Source organism: Tiliqua scincoides, chromosome 8 (genome assembly GCF_035046505.1).
Source record: "Tiliqua scincoides isolate rTilSci1 chromosome 8, rTilSci1.hap2, whole genome shotgun sequence".
NCBI classification, from domain to species: Eukaryota; Metazoa; Chordata; class Lepidosauria; order Squamata; family Scincidae; genus Tiliqua; species Tiliqua scincoides.
Window position 1 is genome coordinate 32,980,443 of NC_089828.1, and position 18,994 is coordinate 32,999,436.

The 18,994-nt window shown below is 46.2% G+C and overlaps 1 protein-coding gene across 1 annotated transcript in view; it reads left to right on the plus strand.

The window, feature by feature from the left end:
• The window catches only part of ADAMTS10 (ADAM metallopeptidase with thrombospondin type 1 motif 10), a 39,119-nt gene that overhangs the window by 14,311 nt on the left and 5,814 nt on the right, over window positions 1-18,994 (plus strand). Inside the window, exons 5-22 of the mRNA XM_066635596.1 lie at window positions 404-621; window positions 1,714-1,797; window positions 3,560-3,705; window positions 7,631-7,674; window positions 8,246-8,351; window positions 8,771-8,917; window positions 9,020-9,161; window positions 9,514-9,621; window positions 10,987-11,132; window positions 11,218-11,281; window positions 11,990-12,092; window positions 14,306-14,439; window positions 14,891-15,014; window positions 15,827-15,907; window positions 16,276-16,439; window positions 16,815-16,941; window positions 17,147-17,276; window positions 18,074-18,278. Of these exons, the coding sequence (XP_066491693.1) occupies window positions 404-621; window positions 1,714-1,797; window positions 3,560-3,705; window positions 7,631-7,674; window positions 8,246-8,351; window positions 8,771-8,917; window positions 9,020-9,161; window positions 9,514-9,621; window positions 10,987-11,132; window positions 11,218-11,281; window positions 11,990-12,092; window positions 14,306-14,439; window positions 14,891-15,014; window positions 15,827-15,907; window positions 16,276-16,439; window positions 16,815-16,941; window positions 17,147-17,276; window positions 18,074-18,278 (2,273 nt within the window). The remainder of the gene's footprint in view (window positions 1-403; window positions 622-1,713; window positions 1,798-3,559; window positions 3,706-7,630; window positions 7,675-8,245; window positions 8,352-8,770; window positions 8,918-9,019; window positions 9,162-9,513; window positions 9,622-10,986; window positions 11,133-11,217; window positions 11,282-11,989; window positions 12,093-14,305; window positions 14,440-14,890; window positions 15,015-15,826; window positions 15,908-16,275; window positions 16,440-16,814; window positions 16,942-17,146; window positions 17,277-18,073; window positions 18,279-18,994) is intronic.

An 18,994-nucleotide genomic window follows, 5' to 3' on the forward strand; every position in this document is an offset into this window, starting at 1 on the left:
GTTTCCTCCTCCTTTGCCCTAACTGCCTTGGCTATCATTTGCCCTCAGTGTTGTGTAATCCCATTGGCTGTGATGACCCACATGATTTTTGTGCATGACGTCATGGAATGACAACTGTGGCTGCTTGTAAACAAAATCAGCCAGTAAGGTTAAGTAACAGAGAATGAGGTCAAAGGCAGTGAGGCCATAACAGAAATGCAAAATGCAGCATATAAAATGATAAAATAGAAAGTGTACATTCCTCCCCATACTACCTGAATTCCCTGGTCAGAAGTTTTATGGTCTGCTTTGTGAGCCTTCTAGCAGTTGCAGGGACTATTTGTGTTGAAGGAGTGTAAGTTGTTTCTGTGTATGCAATGTACAAGAAAAAAGACTAGCATGCCTCATAGCCATCTTCCCTCAGATGAAAAACCCTGGAAAGGCAGGCCGTGGTGGCTGCAGACGCTAAAACCCTTTCCTCTGAAGACCCTGGGAAATCTCACTCAACGTGGGCAGCTACCGTTGAAGAGGTCGGTCAGCACTGAGCGTTACGTGGAAACCCTTGTGGTGGCCGACAAGATGATGGTGGGCTACCATGGCCGGCGAGACATAGAGCAATATATCCTGGCCATTATGAATATTGTAAGTATTTATAACCAAGACATCATTCCCTACCCCACCCTGCCACAAAGACTTGAAATTCCCCAGAGGGGCCTTGCAGTCCCCTTGGTCTCAGTTTCCAGCTAAAGACAGGTTTGTTCTTGACTGTTCCTTGAGATAGGACCTTTTTTAATGTTACAGGGAGGCCAACTTGGGTTTCCACCAAAGTGTGTTTTGTCATATTTTGACATTAAGGATAGAGACTGGATGTGCCAAGCCTCTGGGGACTTAAACCCTCAAGTGCTTGGAGAAGAGTCTGTCAGCTAACAGTGTTTCTCAAACTGTGCGTCGGGACCCACTAGGTGGGTCATGAGCCAATTTCAGGTGGGTCCCTATGCATTCCAATATTTTATTTTTTAATATATTAGACTTGATTCTACCATGGTATGTGAATGCATTTGGGGAAATGTTACAGGTCTGTACTTTTAACAAGTTACTATGAATATTCTTTTAACAATGGGACTTAATTCTGGGTAAGTGAGGGTAGGATTGCAGCTTAGGATTGTGAAAAATTTTCCTGCTTGATGATGTCACTTCTGGTCATGACATCACTTCCAGTGGGTCCTGACAGATTCTCATTCTAAAAAGTGGGTGCTAAATGTGTGAGAACCACTGAGCTAACAGATGGTGTCTTGTATATGAGTGGAATAAGGGCAGAGCATGATGGTATCTGGCAGATCAGTTAGAGATTGGTTACTGGTATTCTGTGATTCAGCTCTTCAGATGTTGGGAGCAAAGCCTGCAAGTTAAGGGGGGGGGGTGAGAAGCCTTGTAGGATAGGGGCAAAGACTGGTAGTGCTAGGTAGACACAGGCACATGACAGGTCAAGGGAGTGAAGACTGCCTCTGTGTGGTGTCTCCAATTTGTGCTCTGATGTATACAAGGCACAGCTAATAACAAGAACTCTCAAGCCAAGTAGAATAGTCTTCCCTCTTCATTCTAGTCCCTTACCCTGAGATGTTTACCCTCAGAGGAGGAAGTTGAAAAACCTTATAACTTCAAGTCAAATGTGCCAATCTTAAGTGAAACCCATCATTTTTTAAGACTGGTCTTTCCTTGTTTCCTGGAGGTCAGGTTGCTAAACTTTTCCAAGACTCCAGTCTGGGCAATATTGTGAACATCCTTGTAACCCGTCTCATCCTGCTGACAGAAGACCAGGTGAGGACAGGTACCTGAAAGGAAGAAAGGTATTACAGGTCCATCCTATTTATACACGGATTTTTTATACACAGATTTGACTCAACGCGAATGGCCCCTGCAAATGAGAAGGAATGTGCTGATCGCTGGAGAAGGGGAAAAATGCATCCCTTTAAAATCAGTTTAAAAAACTGAACAGTCCTTTAACAATAGCCTCCTTGAGAGAGAGGGGGGGGGCAGCTAGCTGACAATCCATCAATCCTTCTCTCCCCAGTGGACCGCTCCCTTCCCCCTGAGCACTTGAAAGGTGATCACTTTGCATTGGTGAAGGGAGGGGCTGAGTGAAGCGCCTTTCTAAGGCCTTGGAGGAGGACTGATTGATGATTGTCTTCTTAATGACTCTTATCTTACATCACAAAGGTCAGCAAGGCTGTTTTTAAATCACAGGAGCAAAGTAATTTTGTTTTTTAAATGGATTTACCATAGTGCATTTTTTGCCATCCATGTGAGTTCTGGGAACGGAACCCACACAAATAATGAGGCTCAACCTGTACTAAAAAAAAGATAACCTCTTTGGCATCCCAATCGTAACCTGTGCTGGAATAGGCAGACCAACTGGCTTGCGCTATATCCAGCATAGGTTAGGAGGTGGCAGCCACATACTTCGGAGTAAAGGGATATTTATTGCCTTACCCCTTGTTGTGTGCCAGCCACCCCTATGGGGATACTTGAATCTGCACCAGCGAAACTGCCAGTGTGATGCCAGTCTGGTCGGGAGGGGGTTAGGAAGTTGTTCAAACTGATCCCATGCCCCTCCCGGCTCTGGTCAGCCCACCATCCCCCATCTTCTCCCTGCCCCAAAACGCCCTGGTTCCACCTTCCTGCCACCCCCTCCAAACCCCCGTGACAGCTGCCCTCAGCCGGCACAAACGTACCTGGTTCCAGCAATGCGGGGCCTGGATTCGGCCTCCCTGACCCAGCACATATCCGTGCACTGGCTCAGCTGACTTGAAAAGAGGTGCTAATGTGCCATAAAGCACATTTGCGACACTCCTGGGCTGGCACAAGTTTATTGCACTGGTCCAAGTGCTCTTCAAGTCATCCCATGCTCTATAGTGCCATCCTTCACATTAAGGCCTTACCTGCATGCTCCACAAACATATACTTAGTAGAGCCAGTCCAAGGCTACATCTGAAACGGTCTACCTCTGTGCCCAACATCTGAAGCAGAGTGCCGAATGCCATCCACTTACCTGACAATGCAGCAACCACCTCCACTGCTCTCTCCTTGCGTCTTGCTCCCTGAATTCAAAAAGGAAAGAGGAAGTGAAGCAGAAGAGGAAGTGTAGTCACAAATACACTCTAGCCCACACCCCTTCCAGACTTCTGCTCTTTTCCCCTCCTCCTCCTCCTCCTCCTGGGTTTGAAAGGGAAGGCCAGTAGAGGAGCAAATGAAGGCGTGTTCTTCTCACTCATCCACCACCTGAGATGACCACCTCAGCTGTCCGTGTCATGGACAGGCCAGCTCTGATCATGCATATCCTCACAGTTCCGTTTTGTGATCTTTCTGAAACTGAACACTGCTCTAGTCTCACCCCAATTGAATTCCAGCAGGAATTCCAGATGTTGGAGTGTCAACACAGATTTGGTGCATGAACCCTTAATGGGGAGAGAGAAAAAAAATGCCAACATTAATTTAAAAAAAACACAATTCCCAATTGTTTTGAGTTGGCATAAGTAGGCTACATAAGTAGGCTTCATGTATGTTCTCTCATCTTCTGCAGCCTACACTGGAGATCAACCACCATGCTGGGAAGTCCCTTGACAGCTTTTGCAAATGGCAGAAATCCATCATCAACCGAAATGGCAATGGGAATGCCATTCCAGAAAATGGCATAGCCAACCACGATACCGCTGTTTTGATCACCAGGTAAATCAGAAATACAGGGCAAGAAACACCTTACCCTACCAACTGAAATAGTGTGCCCTGTTACTCCACTGCTGGTTTTATCCTGAGTCAAAATCTTAATATAAGAACAACTGCAGATGATCTTATCCTCCATCATTTCAGAGATGAAATTACAGACAAATTCATGCACAAGCATTTACATCCATGTACAGCACAGATAAGGTTCATCTACTACCACGTACCCTGGGCTAACATCTAACAAACATAGATTTTAGAGATTCTGGGGATAGAATAAATTCTAGCAAGTCATATGAACATGTTGTTGTTGCTGTTTTTGTGATACTACTTCATCATAGCCTATGCTGGGTTGGTTATATTCTACAATTTGGGATCTAGCCAAGATCCTGGGAATCACAGAGATATCATTAAAGGATTCTTGCTGTACCAAGCCATGCTGTTTTCTGGGTTTGTTCAATTTGCCCAAGCACAAAAATGTCAAGGTGTTTCTTCAGACTTCTAGACACTGTTCTTCATCTTCAATTCTACTGTCACCTGGGGTTGCAATATCAATGATCCAAACTTGGTTTTTTTTGTCAACTACTGTTTTATCTGGAGTATTGCGTGTAGATGTTTATCTACCTGTCATCTAAAGTCTACCTGTCATCTAAAGTCATCTAAAGTCCCAAAGAATATTTGCTTGGTTGTTCTCAGTGATTTTTTTCAGGTTTATGATCATAGGAATTTCATTGTGAAGGTAAATTACAGGTGTGTGACACTTAACAACAGGAATACGTTCTCCAATCCCTACTGTTATGCGATTAGGTTGTTAAGCGAACATTCAGCCCAATCTAGTGTCTTTTTTGTGTAGACACTCCCTGCCAGAAACTGTACAGGCTACTGTACTATACAGGCTACTGGAGATAGATTGCCTCTTCTTTGCGTAAGGACCTCTTTGTTGTGTAAACAGACAATCAGCTGCAGGTTATGGGAGTCCTGACTGCCTCATTAAGAACATCTTTGTTGCACTTTGACCACTGTAGTATATGTGGTCCGTCATTAAGCAGAAGGTTGTTAAGCGGCTTGAGCCGATATATTGTTTGCACATATTTTTGCAGTGAACCATAGCTGCAACTCTATCATGACATTCTTTATAGTCAATTAGTGCAATCTTACTAGAGGCATTGACGAGGTGGTTGACTGTTTCATCTTTCGAAGTCGACATTTGCTGTTGTCACTGGTCTTCTGAATCTTTGCTTTGATTATTATTTGTTGCAAGCGCCTGTGTCTGTACAGCTAGGATGAGGCCTTCTGTTTCTTTCTTCAAGTGTCCATTCTGCAACCATTCCCAGGTGTTTTCTTTTTCAATTTTAGTTTTATTATTATGCATCCACAATCTCACCCCCAAAGGCAAAACTAGGGACAAAATGGTAAGACTGAGCTGAAAATTCTCTACAGAGAACTTTTGGCTCAAAATTTAAGGGGTGGGGGGGAGAGAAAGGTACCCCCAACCCACCCTTTGGCTCAGCTTTGTTCACTGTTGCCAACTCTCTTGCACCTACAACACTTTTGCCAGTAGTGACAGCATTTTCCCTGGTGGTTGGCACCCCCTTTTAAACCCAGAAGCCCCCTCAAAATGGCACATCATCTGGGTTAGAAAAATGATGACTGAGAAAGAAAGCTGCCATTAGAAAGTTTGACCAGGTCCCCCACTTCCCAGAAAAGCCCCAAAACAACCTTCTTAACATAATCACCTGCAAATACAGCAATGAATTGGGTAAGGGAATTTTGTCTCAGTCCTAGAAAATATGGACAATTGTTCCAGAAAATAGGGACTTTTCTGGGTAAATAGCAACCATTGTAGTCTCATTGTAGCACAGTCTCTTTCCCTGTTTGCTCCCCTTCTCTCTAGTGGTGTATATAGGCTGATTAGTGTCAGGAGAAAGTTGTAAAATACCATGAGACGAGAGCTCACGTCTCTCTCACTCTCGCTTGCCTCTCTAGGGGATTTCTGCCTTCATTTTTTGCCCTTTCTTTCTCCTCACTTGCAGGATCTGGAAGGGAATAGTGATGCTGAGGTGGAATTCCTCAGGCTTCACCCCCCCCCCCCACAACTGTTTGAGCCATTGTTCCTTTGGCCCCCAAGGCCTCCTCTCCAAGTCAGGCCTTGGAAGAGACACAGTGTGCTTACTCTCCCCATGTCTCGTAAATTCCTAATGTCCTGATAACATCCTGCTGTATTGCAGGGTGCATTTTTATAGACCATAAAGAAAAATAAGGATTTATCTTGTTCTTTTTACTGGAAATGAGTGAGAGTTCAAGCAGAAGGGTACACTCAAATCGTAGCAGTTGAGAACAGTCAGTTTTCATTTGCACTGTTTGGAATCCTGTTTTTTTCAATGGGGCGAAAAATAGATTATTGGAGTGCCTCTTGCCTCTGGAAGAGGAACAAGGTGTTGTAACCCCCCCCCCTTTTTGGCACAGTAGAACATAAGAAGAAGAGCCCTGCTGGATCAGGCCGAGGGCCCATCTAGTCCTGCTTCCTGCACTGTCTCTCACAGTGCCCACCACATGCCTCAGGGAGTACAGAAGACAACTATAAGTATCAGTACAGTAGTATCCTGTACTCCCTGGGATCTGGCATTCGGAGTTTCACTTCCTCAGACTTACTGGATTCTATATGACAGTTTAAGGGAAAGATAGACCCAAGCAGCACAATCCAACCCCTATCCTCCACCCGAACCGGCAAAAGTCCCCTATGCCGGCTCCCAACCATTGTGATTTTGCGGCAAAGCAAGTTTGCAATGACTTGGGAGTAGGATAGGCCCGCACATTGATGTGCAGTGGCTTTGTGGAGCCGGCCTCATGCCTGGAGGCGATAGATTTGTGCCGGGCCAGGCAGACTAGCACAGGGAGTGAAACAGGGTGGAGGAAGGGAGGAACGGAGGTGGGGAGAGGGCATTTCTGGGCAGGGGGAGAGTGGCCAGAGTGCCAATTGGGCCCAGGAGGGAGGTGGGAGTCGCAGCAGCCCAGGCCGGATCTCAGCCTCCGGCCTGGGCAGTATTACTCAGGCTGCTGTGATTTGCATCTGCGAAATTGTGGGTGTAGTTATGAGTAGCCCCATAGGAGTGCCTGGGGCATTTTTTGGGACAAGAGAAAGGAAATCTCCTTACTCTGATTTGTGCCCCAGCCTGCACCAAACCCATGCTGGATACTGCGCAGGCCAGTCTGCCTGCCTGTTCTAGCGCAGGTTAGGACTGCGGTCTTAGTTGTCCGTTTGCCCTTTTCCTTGGGCGGCGGCGGCGGGGGGGGGAATCACTTGAACATCTCCTGCTTAGGGGTGGTAGATTTCCTACATTCTGTTCCTTTTTTTAACAGAACTTCACTCTGTGTTGCATTTCACATCTCATGAATTCTACCTTAATTAGAAGAATTTCCAGAAATAATTATGAGATTGGGCCACGCACGGTTTGCCACAGATTTCAGGTCACTGGCAATTTTTTCCCCATTGTGTTATCTATGCTCACATGTACATTGATAAAACATTGCATAAAAGCCATTATGATGTGATTGCAGCAAGATTCTTTTGTACTGTGTTTTACCAATACATACGTGTATGTCAGCAAAGCACCACACCAAAAGAATCTTGATATGTTCATACAATCACATCAAAATTCCTGTTTAGCAGTGTTTTATCAGTGTGCACATGTGCATCTCAATACAGAGGAAGGAAAAAAAAACACAAAGAAATTAAAAGGATTGAAAGTTGAGTCAAACCACAGAAGCACAGTGCTCTGAACACAATTCACACTACAGAATTAGAACTCCGAACTCGAGAGAGAAATTTGAATAAGAATTTCAAAAGCAGCCCTACTCCAGTATGGCAAATCTAATTTAATTATGTATTTTCTCTTCCTCTCACTCCCTCTCTCTTCCCTGTTCCTTTTAGGTACGATATCTGCATCTACAAAAATAAACCATGCGGCACATTAGGTAGGTTTAAAACTGCATGCTGATTACAAACTTTTTTTTTACTGCTTCAACTTGGTGGAGGAAGTTTCCAAAGCTGATTGCTGTGCAGCTTAGATGGTCTGTTAATTAGGGAGGATATCATCTGCCTTTCTGCAGGCATATTCAACCAGACATCTGCACTGACTTTCTGAATGAATGGAACCAGATACAAATGGACCCCATCCGTATCAGATTCCAGCCATTCTGAAACAAATGTGCTGAGGAACAAATGGCAACTGGTTGCAGGCATCTTATGGTGGCTATGTTTTAACCCACTCTAATCCCACAAAAATGCTGCATCCTGGAATATATGTGTGTGGTGAGACTGCCTGCAGGGAACAACTTTACAAGACTGCATTTTAAACAAGAAACAAAAAGCAATTTCAAATTGAAAATGAATAGGAAAGATAAAAAAATTTAAAAGAACAAAACAAAACAAAATATTGATCAGGAAACAGAATGAATGAAAATGGAATAACATTGAACAAAATGTGTTTGAGAATTGTTTTCTTGCATAAACCTAACACCCCGGACAATGCTTTGCCTTTCCCAGGGTTGGCGCCTGTAGGTGGAATGTGTGAGCGTGAAAGAAGCTGCAGCATTAACGAAGACCTTGGCTTGGCCACAGCTTTCACCATTGCCCATGAAATTGGCCACACGTGAGTCCGCTTTTATTTGGGGGGCATAGAATGCCATGAAACTGAACACTGGCATAGTCTGCATTTTGCAGACAGGGTCATGCCCCCCTCCTAGGCTGCCACTTTCAGATGTTGGCATGGCAAAGTCAGTGCTTCATAAAACTGGCAGTAACTTCTCCTCGACACACCTCACCACGTGTTAGCAGCTCTCACAAGAGACCTTTGTTCCCCTGTCTTTCTGTCCTTAAGGCTCATGGACATCTCTACCACCAGCAACTTTACTTGTCAGTAGGTGCACCAATGGGACTTCGGAAGCAGTGAGCTCCTCCCCTTGACTTCCAAGTCGATTTACACCTGAGTGAGCATCCCGGCTGCCATTTCTAGCAGCAAAATCAGTTTGGTTTATGCCTCAGTCTCTTGACCCACGTTGCTCCTTCCAGGTTTGGCATGAACCACGACGGGATTGGAAACAGCTGCGGTTCTCGGGGGCAGGAGACAGCCAAGCTCATGGCAGCACATATCACTATGAAAACCAACCCATTTGTGTGGTCAACATGCAGTAGAGATTATATAACCAGCTTCCTGGAGTAAGGTTCTCCTTTCCTCCCCTGGTCTGTCACCTACCACCCTGCAATATGACCTTCCGACATATAATATTTGGTTTCTTCACTTTCTGTTTTTACCTCTAGCTCTGGAATGGGGATGTGTCTGAACAATGTTCCACCCAAGCAAGATTTCATCTACCCAACAGTGGCTCCAGGACAGGCTTATGATGCAGATGAACAGTGCCGCTTTCAACATGGAGTTAAATCTCGCCAGTGTAAATATGGGGTAGAGAGCCTTCCTGCTTTTACTCTTTGTTCTAAAAGGGGTGGAGGGCTAGGCTCCCCATCAAACAAGGATATTGACCCATATAAGCCATCCTTCCACCAATCACAGGCTGCCATCTTTCCATACCATAAAGGCTGTTAATATTCAGGATCTTTCTGTGCCTTACACAAAACTCACATATTCATTGTTTTCATTTCATTGTGTCCCACTGACAGTTTATTTGCGAATATTCTTGCTGAATTCGGGAGGGGGGAGTATGGTCACTTAAATGTGCATGTGACAGCACAACTGTGCATTCTGTTGCACAATTAACTCAATTGTTCCCACCAACTGTTGCCTCTTTTCCCTCCAGGAAGTCTGCAATGAGCTGTGGTGTCTTAGCAAGAGCAATCGGTGCATCACCAACAGCATCCCAGCTGCAGAAGGGACCATCTGTCAAACTAACACCATTGAGAAGGGGGTAAGAGGCCATGACAGCAAAGCTACATGAGGAACTAGTTTCCTAATGCTAACTTTCCAAAAAACATCAGGACACTTCCAAAATTCTCCTCTTCCAAATTTCTATCTGGGTTTTTCATTACCTGGCTTTATTTCTAAAGTGGAACAAATCATTAGGACTCCTCCATTGTTTAGGGAATTTTGTAAAGCACAATCACATCAACATTGCTTTGGGGCAGTTTTTTATCAGAAGCGTGCACATTGGTAACGTGAAAGGGAGGAAAAGACACAAACAAATGGAAAGAACTGAAAATGGTGGCAAATAGCACATGCACAGCACACTGTACAACAGTCAGAAATTTAAAAATGGAACCCAAGGAGGATCCCTCATACATTGGTTTCATTTTGTTAACAAGTCTAGCAGCACAATCCTAACCCCCTGTGCAGTGATGCAATGACAGCAGTGCAGTCTCTGCTGTATCCCATAGGGAAGCTTTGACTGCTGGAGGTCTCCTTGGGGAAGGGGTAAGCCATGGAGTAAGTCCTGGGGTAAGTCCCAGCGGTCTCAGTGGGTCAACTGAGACCTGTGCCAACAATATTGCTGGCACAAGGCCACATTGATCTGTGAATGCAGATCAGGCCTATAAAAGGGGCTAGGATTCAGCAGGTAATGCTGCCACCAAATCAGCCCCTCTCCAAGCCCCAATCTGCCCATTCCCAACTCCCATTGTCCCCCCCGTTCCATCCTTGCCCTGCCCCCATTCTGTCCTCTCTGCACTTCTTCCTGCCTCCAGTGCCAACTTACCTGCGTCAGCAGGTCCTCCGCTGACTCAAGAAGGAAGGTTCCAGCCTTCCTGTTGGCACTCTGGCAGCCAGCATTGCTAGAACATGCTTTATGGCTACTTTGCAACAGCCGGTGCTGGCAGAATGCATATTCTGCTGGCAGAGCAGCCTAATAGGATTCGGCTTCATGCTGTTTAGAACTCAACAATCTTGAGAGAAATTTTGATGAGGAGAATTTCAGAAGCATCCCTACCTCCTACTCCTTATTTGCATCACTCTGCCCTTGATTGCATTGTCAGTGAGATAGTAAAATGTGATTGAACCCTGGGCACTGGAGTGCCTGATGAGTCAACCAATCCTGGAAGGCTCTCCACACGTGATCAATATGGCAGAGTGAGTAAAGAGATGGAAGCCCAAGACTTAGAACTGTCTTCGCTAGAGTTGAATAGCTGTTACACACCACCAATTATTTTGTGACAATTCTGCAATTACACTGAGCTCACTGGGAGAGAAGCTGCATGGCAAGTACAAAATGTGTGCAAAGGAATGGAATTGTAGACTAATTTAACTTCCTGAAACTTGGTCTCTGTTCTTCCCCACTCAGTGGTGCTACAAACGGGAGTGTGTGCCCTTTGGAACTCGACCAGAGGGTGTAGATGGAGCATGGGGGGCCTGGTCATCATGGGGAGAGTGCAGCCGAACATGTGGGGGAGGCGTCTCCTCATCCATCCGCCACTGTGACAGCCCACGGTAAGCATACCAGTTACCAATGTTCGGTGCCCTCTCTGCAGTGTTGCTGGTGGCATGTTGCTTATTTCTTGTTTCCTTCTCTAAGGCCAACCATTGGAGGAAAATACTGTCTCGGAGAACGAAAGCGATATAGGTCTTGCAACACTGACGTGAGTAGCCAAATTATCTTAAAAAGATTCTATAATGGATGATGAGTAACCTTAGGGCGCAATCCTAACCCGCTGGAGCAGGCAAGCCAGGAGGCTTGCACTGCATCCAACGTGGGATTGCAGCGAGCAGCGGCTCAGCCACAGGCAAGGGGAAGCTCTTCCCCTTACCCGTGGGTAAGGGCTGTGTGCCAATATGGGTCTCCTCAGACCTATGCCACCTCCGGAGGTGGCAGAAGTCCAAGGACAGCGGAGCAACTTGAAGCGGCTCCGCTCGCCCCGGGGACAGGGGTTGGGATCCGGCATAACCACCGGGTCCCAGCCCCGCCCCCTGCTCCCCACGAACCCACCCCTGGGCCCGCCCTCCCCCACCCTCTCCCCCCCAGAAACACCCCTCCCCACGTCCCCCCACACCTACCTTGGTCGCTTATGTTGGCACACTCATGCCAACACAAGCAGTGGCGCGGGAGCCGCAGCAGAGGCTACTGCCTCCGTCTGCGTGTCGGCGCATCTGAATGTGCCGACACAGCTCCCGCCTAAGGAGGTGCAAACGTGCTTTACAGTACATTTGTGACCCTCCAGGGCCACCTATACCAGCATAACATCATAATCCGGTTAGGATTGCGCCCTTATTGTGTGAAGGGCTCTCACCATGCTGAGAGAAAACCACTTTTCACCTTAAAATCTTTCTGTCCCCACTCATTGTTTCAGGACTGCCCTCCTGGCTCACGGGACTTCAGAGAGCTTCAGTGTGCTGAATTTGATAACATCCCTTTCCGAGGCAAATATTATACCTGGAAGACATACAGAGGTGGTGAGTGGTGCTTTCTCTATAGATCACTTCAACCCAGTTGCCATCCCTATCCCAGTGGAATTCATATTGGGAAGTGATTAATAATCCTGTACTTTCCAGAAGATGACATAGTCATGATTGTACATGCACCGGCAACTGGACATTTGAATTGTATTAACGCACATTTTGGGCTGGAAGCTGCTAGGCAACAGGTAGCTTTTTCTCCAGGTAAAACTGATACCCGGTGGTTGCTAGGCAACAGAGAATGGCTTCCCTCTGTAAAACAGACAAGTGGCCTGGAACAGCAGGTGTCTTTCACAGTGAGAAATGGGAAGTATTACAGGACAACCCACTTTGTTTCTCCTTACCCAGGTCTTCACCCATTTGCAATTCACATTTAAGAAGATGCAGCAGAGAACCGCTGAGCTCAGCCTTTTTCAGAGATTAACCAACAACCTTGTGTGGAATGTGGCGTCCCCTTGTTTGCTTATTTTGGTTGCCTCTCCTAGTTATAAATTTTTGCCTCTTGGCAAGGGAGAGAGCTGAGGGAAAGAGAGAGATGCAGCAGGAGCTCCAGAGTGGAGGAGAGGCTGTAAAGGCTGCCAGGAACGAAGGGGGGAGGTTCCTCTTCTCAGCTATAATCTCAATTAATTCCTCTGGGGCAAGAGTTTGGAATGGAAAAGAGGAGAGGAGAGAAAATGCATCCTCAGAGGCAAAGCACTGTGAGTGCTAACATGCTAACTTAGTGAGTGAATGTTTCTAAACCTGCATTTCCTGAAAACACAAATAAATTAAAATTAAATTAACATGCACCCGTCTAGATGGAAATCAACATTCTAGAAACTTGGGGGAAGGACAGCTGTACACTCAATAATGACCCGGATTTTGGGGGGGCACAAACCAGAAAACTGAGACTGTCTCAGGTAAATCAGGACAACTGGAACACGTGCAGTTGAAGGGTTTTGCCTTACGAGGCACATACAGAGTCAGGGGCCTTGCAATTCTTTTCATAACGTGTCATTCCTCCCTGAGTCCCCCTTATTTTTGTTCTGGCTTTGCAATTCACAGAGTTAAGGCCTAGAAAAGGAAATCAGCCTGGCTCCAATTACGGCCCACACATGGTTCTCCTTTTCTCTCTACATCTGCTTCCACTGAGCACCCAGGCCATGCTGCAGCTCAGGGTTGCTCCCATCCTGACACCCCCTCTTTGATGTCTGCTAATGACCTACAGGTTTTTCAGCCTCTGCTGTCTCGGTAGAGCCGAGTAGCACAGCGCTTCTAGCCATCAGAGATGGAAAGCAAGGGTGGGGAGGGGGCGCAGAAATAATCTCAAACCAATTCTCTCGGCTCAGATTTGCTTGCAGAATTTCATGTTTCTATTCCCCCAATTTTAAAAATATAGGGTTTTTTTTTTAACAATAACTTTATCACAATTGAAGCATGATTCAAAAGAGTGGCCTTTTAAAGAGTGTAGGACTATGAATTACTCTCAGACCTGGACCAAACTCTGGCACAGGCTATCAGGGTTGGCCCAAGATCCAGTAGCATAGCTACAGGAGGGCAGCGTGGTAAGTGTTGCAGGCACGGCAACACATTGTGTAAGCGGCCCCTCCCACTGACCATTGGTGAGTGGAAGGGGCTGCTTACATGGTGTCTTGCTGCATCTGCAGTACTTACCATGCTGCCCCCCATAGCTACACTACTGCCAATATCTCTCAATGCTTGAGGCAGCATATCACATTCCCTTACCTAGCATGCCCCAGCCACTGTCACTCCTCCTCCCATTCCCTCACAAAGATGGAGGGAACAGAATAGAAAAGAAAGAGGAAATCCAGATGTTTCCTCTGCATTTCATTCCCCAACTGCTTTTCCAAATCCAAGAATTATGAAGATGGTGGGCAGGTGGATGGAGATGGGAGGCTCCTGCCAGCAATTCTCTATCTAAGGCAACTGCCTCTGTCAGCCTCATGGACGGGTCAACTCTGCAAAGATCTCCACAACTGTGGTGACACTACCATGAAGCCTCTATCTTCAGCCAATTGGATCTCAGTCAGTGCCAGAGCACAGGATCTGGGGTGCCCATATTACCCACAAATGCACTTTTATTGTGTATGCAACCAGTCCTTTGGAAAGCCCCTTTCCAACTTTAAGAGATATTGCTTTTGTGCTAAAGAGAGGTTTGCAGTCTGGATTCAGCTTCTAACTGAGCCATTTGCTCTCCCCTCTCACACTAGGAGGTGTCAAGTCCTGCTCACTCAACTGCCTGGCCGAAGGTTTTAATTTCTACACAGAGAGGGCTGCAGCCGTAGTGGACGGCACACCCTGCCGCCAAGATTCCAACGACATCTGCGTCAGTGGAGAATGCAAGGTGACTGTCACTGTGACCACTGTGCATCACTGCCCTTATGTCTCTGACTGAGGCAGTTGTGATTTGGATTTGGAGTGAAGCTTTCCGGGATTGAACCAATTTGGGTGTGTGAGAGCAGAATTCTTGACCCATTTTCTTGCCATGCTAGCACTGCGGAACTTCTGTGTTCAGTGACAGTCTACCTCTGGATATTCTGGAAACAAGCCACATGAGAGGCATGTGGGCTTCTTGGGCAACTGGATGACCACTGTGAGGTGGTCTAGGGTGCTGGTCTAAATGGACCTTTTTTTGACCCAGCAGCTATTCCTAGATTCTCAGAGGCACCATTTTCTAACAGTGTTTCAGGAAGATTATGCTAGGGTTTAATCATCCCTTCCATGCTCAGGATTCTCAGGATCTGAGAATGATAGAGCCTCCTCCATATACACCCTTCTCATTTACTTCCCTTAAGCACGTGGGCTGTGACCGCATCCTGGGCTCGGACACCAAGGAAGACAAGTGTCGGGTATGCGGAGGAGATGGGAGCACCTGCGAAACAATTGAGGGAATCTTCAATCACTCATTGCCTGCCGGGGGTGAGGATGAGCTAATAACTTGCATCCAGAGGTACCACTGTGAGAGTGACTAAAGAGAGTTTTGAAAGCAATTGTTGTGCAGGTGTAGTTTGATGCAAGACTTCCTATTTGTGGGAGGCACCTATTGTCCAGTACCTTGAATGACAGAAATATATCCACTGTTCATTCCAAGAACAGTTCTACAACATTTCAAATGGGTTTGTTTTTAAGGTGAGGGACAAATTGATAACCAAATTGATGCCAATATGGTAGTTTTAAAACAGACAGGGAACTTTGCTGAAGCACTAGGAAGAAACAAGACTGAGGGTTAAACCAACTTTCAGTTCACAGCTGTGCACGCACTGTAAACTGAAGTCACATCATGTGTAAGCAACTATCGTCGCACTTAAACTGCATTGGTTTAAAGAGATAGTCTGAATCAGTACAAGGCAACTTCAGATGCTTAAGCTGGTCCCAGTTTCTATCTCCACCATCACCAATGCAAAAGGATCTAGGAAAGGCCTGGAAAGCCGCTGTCAGTCAAAAATAGTTGGGTCAAGAGAAGTGTTTGTGGCTCCTCCCACTGGTTTTATTCTCATAACAACCCTATTAACTAGATTAGTAGATGAGTGACTGACTCAAGGTCACTCAGTGAGCTTCAAGGCTGAATAGGGACTTGAACACAAGTCTTCCCAGTTAATGTTCAACCACTACTCCAACCTTGCTCTCTATGCCAAGTAACATAAACACACACACACACACACACACAAACACAATAGAGTGTGCAAGGACTGATTCCCAGCCAACTTCCTTGCTATTCATTTGTTTTCCAGGCTATGAAGAGGTGATATGGATCCCGAAAGGATCAGTGCATATTGACATCCGAGAGCTCAACCTTTCTCTGAACTATCTTGGTGAGAAGTTTAGAACATTTGGGAGAGGAGGGAAAGGCCCTAGATACTAAACTTGATGTCCTTGAGATGCCCTCTCCCACTGGCTCCTCCCACCTCTGACTTTTCTTGTGTTTCCCCCTGGACCTCATGAGCCTGAGGTGTTTCTTCTATGTCTTATTTGGTTGTGTCTACTACATGTTCTGTCATCTTAGAAAGGCCTAGACAGGGGACATGGAACTCCCTGGAAGGTATTGTACCTTGCTAACCTTGGCCATTGAGTACCCTGCTTGCAAAAAAGTGGCCAGCCTCTTGGCCGTCTCTCTTCAATCTCAAAATATCCAGGAAGAACCCTCTGTCCTTAGACATTCTTTCTTGGCTTGTCCTTCCAGCTCTAAGAGGGGAGAATGATGAGTATTTTATTAATGGGAAACTCTCCATTGACCCTCCACGGCGCTTTGACATTGCTGGGACCACATTCCACTACAGGCGCTCTCAGAATGAGCCGGAGTCACTGGAGGCCCTTGGTCCAACCAACGTCACCCTCATTGTTATGGTTGGTAATAGTACTGAATGAAACTGGGAAGACACAATTTTATAAAAGGGTAAATCGACCATTTGATTCTTAAGGGGATCCCTGATTGGCTTAAGATGTGACCAATATAATGAACTTTATATTGGAGATTCATTTCAAGCAAGGAAAGGAAGTTTGCCCCAGAGATTTGTATTCTCTTAAGCCAAGTATCGAAGCTTAAACATATATGTATACCTCAAGTATTTCCCCCAGCAAGGAGCTTCCCACAGCAGTGAATATTACTAACAATCCTCTTTGAAGGAGACAGTTCAGTTCTTGGGGCACAGAAAACTCCCCAGCCCTGGATTTCAGCCCTTCCTTCCCCACCCAGATGCAAAGTTGCCTCACTCTCTGCAGGTTCTCGTGAGGGAAGAGCTGCAAAGGATTCGGTACAAGTTCAACGCACCTATCACCCGCAGCTCTGTGAGCCAGTATTTGTGGCACTATGTCTCATGGACCAAATGTTCAGCCATTTGTGCTGGAGGTAAGGAGTTTCATCCAAAGCAGGGAGGGGGGGAGTCACAGGAGAAGAAAGAATAGAGTTAATATAAATTTTCTTGGTGGTTAAGGGTGGTAGTTCCTGCTGGTGCAGCTTGAATTTTGGGTTTGGAAGGTTTGGGAGTGGACACAGCTCTCCTTTTTACTGTTTGAGCCTCAACAGCCTCCCTCAGAACCCTGATGTTCCACAGGCAGCCAGTTTCAGTCGGTCGTGTGCAAGAACCAAGCAGACAGCTCCACGGTTTTCAACCATTTCTGCAGCCCTGAAACCAAGCTCCCAGAGAGACAGAGGCTGTGTAACACCGAGCCGTGCCCACCAACGTGAGACCCTTTCCAGCGTCCATGCAAGAAGGTGGAGATGCAGGGGTGGGGATGTTGGGCCAGTGCAAGAACCAATCCATAAAAGAGTTGCAAGGTTGACACTGGGTACAGCCAGGCACAGTTTGGCAAGTGAAGGCATTACACACTGGGCCAGTCTGGAGGATATTTTGCTGCCTGGCCCCACCCCATGAGATAAGAGATAGATGCGTCATAGTATGCTTGAGGGTATTTGGGCCAGTTCCTGCAATCATATGAAGGGTGACTTCTTAGCCACCCCTCTACATGGGCTGATAAACCTACCACCTGCCCAACACAAATAAGAGAACTGAACCCAATTTCCCCTTATACAAGGGAAGGGGTATCATGTGCATGCACATCTATTGCACATCTATTGCATGGTCTGGTTCCATGGTTAATGTATCTTCCAACTGGCCCACTGTCATGTTTCAAACTGAAATGCAGAAAATGATCTGAGTTAATGCCTTTGTTATTTGGATGGATGGATGGATGGATGGATGGATGGATGGATGGATGGAGAAAGAGAAAGAAAATTCTCAAGTTTCCTTCACATTCTAGCATGACTTTGAGCATGGCTCAAACCTAAGGGTTTGAGGCTGCACAGCTGGGGTCAACTTTTGGGTCAACTCAGTGGCTCTCCTTAAGTTCCATGGAACAAACTCAATGAGTGACAAGTTTAGACAAAACTTCTGACTCTCATCCTAGACAGAGGGTCACCACTTCAACAGTGTTGTTCACTGTTGCCCCTTTTCCTTTCTGGCTCCTGTCTTGTGCCTCAGCTGGGTGATTGGGAACTGGTCTGAATGCAGCCGCAGTTGTAACCAGGGTGTGCGCACCCGAAGTGTGACTTGTCGACGAAAAGTCTCCAGCACTGAAGAGAAAACCCTAGATGACTCTTTCTGCAGCCTCCCACGCCCCCATGTGCTGGAACCCTGTAATAATCAGACATGCCCCCCAGAATGGGCTGCCTTGGATTGGTCTGAGGTAAGCATCCTGATCTAGAGCTGCTCCAGTATTGCCAGTTGTTGTTATAGCTAATAAAACTTCCTTGTTCAGAGGCAGTATACTTTACCTGATGCTAGGAACAAACAATGGGGAGGGCTATTGCCTTCATGCAAACTTTCTGGAGGTATCTGCCTAACCATTTTTGGAATTCAAATACTGGACTAGATGCATAAGAATTCCTTGGTTATTATGATCAACTACCAGTAGCTACTACTGCCCATGATAAATAACATTGGAACATCCTTGTTTAGAGGCAGTCTACCTATGAAACCCAGATGCCAGGGAATAAGTCCATCACTGTAAACTTGTAAGCTTAAATGGCTGCTATTGGAAAATGGGTGCTGCTGGATTAGAAGACCTTGATCTAATCCGAAAAGCTCATCTTCTGTTCTTGTATGGCTTCATGGCAGTGGTCTATCAGTGGGCATTAGAAGAAGGGTCCTAGTTCAGTAGTAGAGTATCTACTTTGCAAGCAGAAAGTCCCAGGTAGAACTGGGAAATACCCTTGTCTGAAATCCTGAAAATTCCTGAGCACAGTGAACCAATGGTTTGGCTTAGCATTGAGGCAGCCTCCTATGTTCATATCAGGCAGGATTGCTGACCTGAACCTCTGCATTCAGGGCCAGTCTACCTATGATTACTAAAAGCCAAGCAACAGGGGAATTATGTTGCCTTCATGCCCTACTTGTGGGTTT